Source organism: Anneissia japonica, unplaced genomic scaffold (assembly GCF_011630105.1).
Source record: "Anneissia japonica isolate Jap-2015-1 unplaced genomic scaffold, ASM1163010v1 scaffold456_len727751_cov192, whole genome shotgun sequence".
NCBI classification, from domain to species: domain Eukaryota; kingdom Metazoa; phylum Echinodermata; class Crinoidea; order Comatulida; family Comatulidae; genus Anneissia; species Anneissia japonica.
Window position 1 is genome coordinate 529,371 of NW_022713155.1, and position 7,006 is coordinate 536,376.

General features: G+C 34.3%; 1 protein-coding gene across 1 annotated transcript; it reads right to left on the minus strand.

The window, feature by feature from the left end:
• Nucleotides 1-2,389: 2,389 nt before the first annotated feature.
• On the minus strand, nt 2,390-5,836 carry LOC117108283. The gene has a single exon (XM_033250262.1). It carries the CDS (start codon nt 5,282-5,284, stop codon nt 3,344-3,346), a length of 1,941 nt encoding a protein of 646 aa, XP_033106153.1. The 5' UTR covers nt 5,285-5,836; the 3' UTR covers nt 2,390-3,343.
• Nucleotides 5,837-7,006: the final 1,170 nt, after the last annotated feature.

Here is a 7,006-nt window from a genome sequence, read left to right on the forward strand (position 1 = left end):
AACGGATCATTTTTAATGACGATCTGTTTAGACTGCTACCAAAGATAATAAATAGCAGAATTTAGAGCAGCTTCCCAATATAGTAGAACATCCGCTCGAAAGGCATTGTGGGTACACGGAGAGCAATTTTACCCCGTCCGCGCGGCGGCGCTATATAGTAATAATAAAGGCGCCGCTCTGGTTCGTTTGTTTCCTGTAGTTTCTCCACTTAGTAAAATATTCAAATTTTACTCCGCTCGCGGGAGGGCGGATGTTCCATCAATTTTAATGCAAATACGCGGAACAGCTCATTCTTCTGCTATTTAAGTTCTTTGCCGACAATCTCTATGGACGGCGTCGAGTCGTCTAGCGCTCACAGGCAGTGGAGTTGTGTTCGTCGGCTGACGGTCGTACGATCGTCGGACAAAGCAGTGAGTGCCCTGCTTTGAACTTACTACACGGCACTTTCTTCTGATTCAGATAAAATAGGCCTATTGAAATATTCTAATTAATGAAAACTCTAACAGCACACACAGGTAAAACTAAATATTTAGCTCTATACTAACAAACACGCAGCTTACGCATAAAAAAAAATCTGTCTTCACCACTTAGCAATGCGCCCATGGTATATATTTGCATTGAACCAAGGTCATTTTGAGGTACAAACAAATGCAGTATTAGCAAGCAAGAACACCAGAAATTTCGAGAGACGGTAGTTTAAATATATTCAAATTTGAATAAAATTTCCAAATCTGTTGCAATTATCATTAGCATTCAATTTTATAACTTGAAAGTTTAATATAGGGTACAGTGTGATTCCTTTTAGATATGAAAGAAAAGTCTCAGCCAAATACTTTAAAGCTAAGTAAGCCTAGATTTCCGCCCAGTGGCCTTAATGTTGTGAAATGTCTCAAAAACTGATTCCCAGAGAAGCTAAAATGTTAATTTGATTTGTAATTTTTAAAACTAGAAGTGTAGATGACGCATTGCTTTTTTTTTCTTTCTTACAATACTCCCACATTTAGGTACTTTGGCAATTTTTAAGTGTTTACTCATTTGGATTATTTTTGGCAAAAACATTTTTTTCGAATATCTTAATTGAAAATTACCCAAATATGATATTTTAATCTACATTCACATAATTATTAGGAATCAGCCAAAAGTATGGGTGCCAACACAAAGCTTAATTCTAGATATTCTAGAAAGAGTATAATTACTTCAAAACAATATTTGATAACAAAACAAGCTGAACGAAATATAACCTCTCCAGCAATAATAATTACATAACTAACAGCAATGCCAATAAAGTATTATCATGGAGCTTATTTGTACATGAGTGTACCAACAAGGTATAATGATAATGCAAAAGATCTCGATTTATTTTTTTTGTTTTTCAGGCATAAATTGTGGTCTCGAATAACAAAGTGTTGATATTCCATAAAAGCAACAACAGTAAAAATATTGCGTGATCCATAGAATATAACTGAGCGCATTTAGGAGAGTTCCTATGCTAGATATCAGTTTCCTCCCAGGTGAATTTTTCAGTAAGATGTGTAAGACGGGCTTTTCCCTAGCAAAGCTTGAATACGAAGTAGGATTTATGCCTTCTCTTATAGGCAACCAATGGAGGTCTCCTAAAACTATGACACATGCTCACGCTAATAGTAATCGAATGTCTTTTCAGTGAGATCTTATATTAGAGTTTGTACTGTTTAGTATAAAAATCCTTAAGTTGCCTGCTAGCCAATTTAGGATGCGTCGGCTAGTTGGTGAGAAAAATGCATTCTCATTCAATTGAAATCTTGTAAATAGTAAAGGAAAATTTATTGTTGGTTTTTCTAAATCAGTATATCATAGTGTCTCCAAAAAAAATCCTGAGGCTCGGGCAATTTTTCTTAATATCACTTCGAAATGTTGGCATAAAATGCCCTGTTTTAGACTAATTAAGATGGGGGTAGGGGAAATAAATGTATGTTTTTTGTCACTTACATATACTATGGATATGAATTTTTAAAAATGGCTAAATAGTTACGCTTTACTCTCCTTAAAAAATTTGATCGGAATGATAACGTCATCACAACAAATTCCAAGATGCCATCCATTTTAGCGTTAAAAATATTTTTTATGTAAAAATAATTTTATTTTATATGAACTTGGGATTGGGAATTATTGATCATTATAATATTATTATTACCACTACAGATATCATTACAGTATAATCATCATCCATCGCCCCCATCCTATTCCTAGTCATCATCATCCTCAGCGTCGTCATCATGATCATCGTCGACATCATAATCATCACAATCAATCATCGATCGTGGTCATCAACACCATCATCATCATCGTCACATAGTTACCAACCGTCATAATAAGCACCAACAAATGCAAAAATTTATGTTGCCTTTTTTGTAACAATGTTCACTATACATATAAGTCTTTATTGTCATAAACATATATTTACACTCATATACAGTTCTAAATACATTAAAGACAAAATTGTACTGCACCACGTACTGTGGCTAGCCATAACGAATTTAATATATTATTACAAAATATTATGCATATAGTACACAAACACCTCGTGTTATTTTGGGAAATTACAAGTGGTACTGTAAGTGTGTTTTAATAAAGCAAATTTGTACATATTACAATTTTTTCTTATAAATAAATTACCAGCCTCTATTAATTTTTATCTACCAATTATCATTATTATTATTTAATTATTATTATTATAATTATTATAATAATTATCATTATTATTATTATAACTCCGCGCACCGCCACAAAGAGCGAAATTAATAGTCAGACAATGCGTTAGTGTGACAATGTGACCCCTGATAGTCACCCTCATAACTTCTTCAAACATTTCTAATTCCAAAAAAAATGTATTGTGCAACAAAATTAAATTGTATTGACACTACTCACACTGTTTAATTGAACAATTTTGAAATATTCTAGTTTATTGTCAAGTAAACGCTGGCTATGAAACTTCCGACATTTCATCATGTGATTGACAAGCTACTGACATCCGTTCGTGACAATAATACCCTCTGCAAATAACCTGTATTTATAATCAATTAATGATCACATTAAGGAACAGAAATACACCTACAGTATACTGACAGGCAGAGAAAGCGTTTGAAAGTATCGTAGTTAAGGGAATTAGAATAATGTTGGCAATGAAACTTCTTCGACATTTTATCATGAGATCGACCAGATACTGACATCCGTTTCCGTTGTTCAATTCAGTTAGAGAAAGCTAAATATTAACTATATTCATTTTACACTTACTAACACAATACGGTATCTGATAAACCACACCATGGCCTTTTTTTCTTAATTTAATTCTACAAGTAGATTTTTAGTTTTTAATTTTGGCATATTCTGTAGGCCTAACTTCCATTGAGCGAACTAAATGTTGAGGAGATTGTTGCAGATTCAACTCGGCATACACTAGTCCTTCTACGTTTTTTTCAAAAAGTGATTTTTGTCCTAAATTTGTCTCTTCAATACTTGAAAGCTCATTTCTGTCTAACGTGTTTTCATAAACCCTTGATTTATACGTTTTTGGTTTAGAGTGCAGGTTATCGCTCTTTGGCCGCGGTGGTTTGAGTGGAGAGGTAGGCCTACCAGATTTCCCAGAATTTTTTCTCGGGGATGGTACTGGCCGACAATCTATTAACGAATTGTCTATTTTTCCTTTCATGGGCTTAGCGTACATGGCTAAAATTGCTCCCGAGTTGAGTACGTTATTTTCCGTAAACTTGTGTTTATCTGCTTCATGCGTGAAGTTGTGTGACGTTTGTTCAGACTTTGTTTCGGTTATGATCTTCTGCTTAACGTCAGTGCGTACAATAGGTTTGGCATACAGCGGTTTAGAATCTAATGTTGCTGCCCTATTTTGACTAGCAGTTAGATGTGCATCTGTATTAGATACCGTATCAATGGTTGCATATCCACCAAGTTTAGTTAATGCTTTATCTACTACATCACTTGTACTTAGCTCTTTTTTATTAACAAAACTTTGTGTGGGAGGCTTTGCAGATACCTGCTTTTCCTTAAGTTCATGTTTGTCTCTAGAATCTCTACGAAGAAGTATGACGACAATGCATACTATAATGATCACTCCAAAAAATCCCGCGACTACACAGCATACAATAAGCACAACATTTGGACTGGCACCTATTTTAAAACCGTCGTCATTGTAACTCTCAGTTGGGTTAGTAGAATTATATAACTTATTATTATCACCCGGTCGTCCACCAGACCAATTCGGTCCACGAGCAGTGGGCCTTACTACATAAACTTTAAGCTTTCCTTCTGCTTCGCCTTTAAGTCCTAGTGGATTCCTTGCAATACACCGGACTTTCCTTCCGTCGTCATATTCATTGATGTCGAGTATCCGCATAGATTCTCCGTCACCCTCAAGAACATATCGTCCTTGGGTTGCTAATATTCGATCCCATCCGTTGTTCCAAATCCACCAACGAAACTTATTGGCCTGTGGAACCGCTACTGTCTTGCATTGAAACGTCGCTGCCATTCCAGTTGGAACTTCCGCGATCGCAGGAATAACGTTTACAGACGTTGGTATAACAAATGGTACTACACTACAGTTTCTGTGATGTTCTAATTTAAATGCTGGTCCTGTGGCCATACAAGTGAAGGTTATATTATTGTCATCTTCGTTTAACTGACGTTCGAAGAAAACGCCACCATATAGTCCCATGTATGGTTCAACCTGTAGCTCTTCGTGTGGTCCACGCCAAAACCTAAGCGTTGCAGCGGGATGTTCCCCTATCGAATAACATCTGAATATGATAGTATCTCCAGGTTTAGGATTTGGTATACTAAGAGGGCACACCGGATACCCAGAAGGCGGAGGTTGAACTGGTAGCACAGTAACAGTTGACGCAGCTGTTTCAGCTATATGTGAGCCTTGTAAGTCGTATAAATGGCATACATAAGACCCAGCATCACTTGGCCTAGCATTTTTGATCTGCAGATTATTGTTACCTTGTGATCTCTCACCAACTATCGAAAACCGTGACGCGTGGACCACTCGATGAGACTGGATGATAGATCCACGACTTATTTCTGTAACCTCATCTTTCATCCAGTGTATCACGCCAGTGGTCCAACCGCTTTGAACTACACAGTTAAGGGTCAATATCTGACCATCGTAAACGTCGGTAGACCTCGGTTCTTCCTGGAAGTGTAATATTGATTGTGGTAGAACGAAAAACCTTCCAAGTAGCGCACTGTATATTGCTACCAGGATTATTCCAGTTGCCATAGCCATTTAAAGCATGATACAAAAGCGTCACAAGTTCTCAAAGTCATCTAAAGACTTGACTGAAACCTGTGATGTCTATAAAACCTTGCAAAGCAACCGCTGACACTGTAATTACAACACCCTGATATTCCAAAAATAATGTGTAGGTTAAATGTCGCGTTGAATAATTCACACATTAGAAACACACTAATCGCAATGTAGATGTGTGTACTGGCTGTGTTGTCGATAGTCAACTCGACTGGGAAGCTACGTAATTGCAAACATCCGTGACTCAAATCAGTTGTACAACATATATGACGTCATATAAACTGTGTCAGTCGCATTTTGAACAGAATGCAATATCTGAAAACGGTTGTTCCATTAAAATAAATAACATAATATGTTTGGACTTCATATAGTGTTAATTTTTTTTAAATAAAACAAAATTTAATTTATACTCAAAGAGTATTAATAAAAATAGATTATTCATTAATAAGTCGTCATAATTAACAGGCAAAATGGCATGTGCAAACGAAAGTAATCTCATTTTTTCCCTTTTTTTGCATAGCTATTGGAGACACGGGACTTTTCTAATAATATAGCTCTCTGTAGATAACAGCATTTTGTCCATATTTTTAATTAGGTCTAATCTAATAAATAAAAATGGTAATGATAATGACAACGATAACGAAAAATGTTGACAGTGAGAGTGGCATTGATATTGATGATAATAATTATGATAATAAGAAATGGTAACGATAATGGTAATGAGAAAGATAATGAAAAATATAGCTATAGTAATAATAATAATAATAATAATAATAATAATAATAGTAATAACAAAATAGCTTATACATATTTATATGCTAATGTGATGAATATATCCACACCTGCCTCAATACATATTTAAATATTATATATAGGCATATATATATATATTCATATATATATATATGTATATATATATATATATATATATAATTTGATAAGTTTTAACCAACAATAATAATGTCAGCGGATATAATTTTAATAATTATAATATTAAAAATAATACTAATAATAATAATAAATTCAAAACATTTATTTTAATTGGAAGTTGCTATTGCCATTTCATAAAGGAAATAACACATTAGACCCATCTTGGATACCCAAAAAAATTGACCATGCGACTCATATTTTCTTTATCACATACGGTAACCAGGTCGGTCGCTTGTGATATAAACAACGACAAAAGCATAACAACTCTTAGAACCTTTGTATTGATATATTCACAACATATTTAATTATTTAATTAAAATATAATAGAATTAGGTTGAATGCTACTTATGTAAACTAAACACAAATTATAACTTAATAGATCTTCCTTGTTACGCTATTGACATAACCTTTTTAATTTAGATAGTCATCACATCAGGTTGGTTGTTACTAAGATAGACTATGACGCAAAAACACCCAATACTACCTCTACTTGACGTGTTCAATACCTTTTGCAAAATTGTAATAGTTAAACATTTCAAGGGCAATGACACAAAATTAAATTAGGAAAAAGTTAATTCAAGGAGAGGAAGAATCTATTTTATAACATCAATAAATTATTATATATATATATACTGTCTCTTATACACATCTAGATGTGTATAAGAGACAGGTGGGTGGGGGGGTGTATGTGTATGTCTATGTATGTATATAGTAATTTTAGGCTTCTCGGAAAGCCCAGAAACATCAAGCGGAATAATATAATAATGAATG

Bases quoted from the DNA above. Each gene is read 5' to 3' on its own strand.
- LOC117108283 (XM_033250262.1), bottom strand. From the start codon at position 5,284: ATGGCTATGGCAACTGGAATAATCCTGGTAGCAATATACAGTGCGCTA.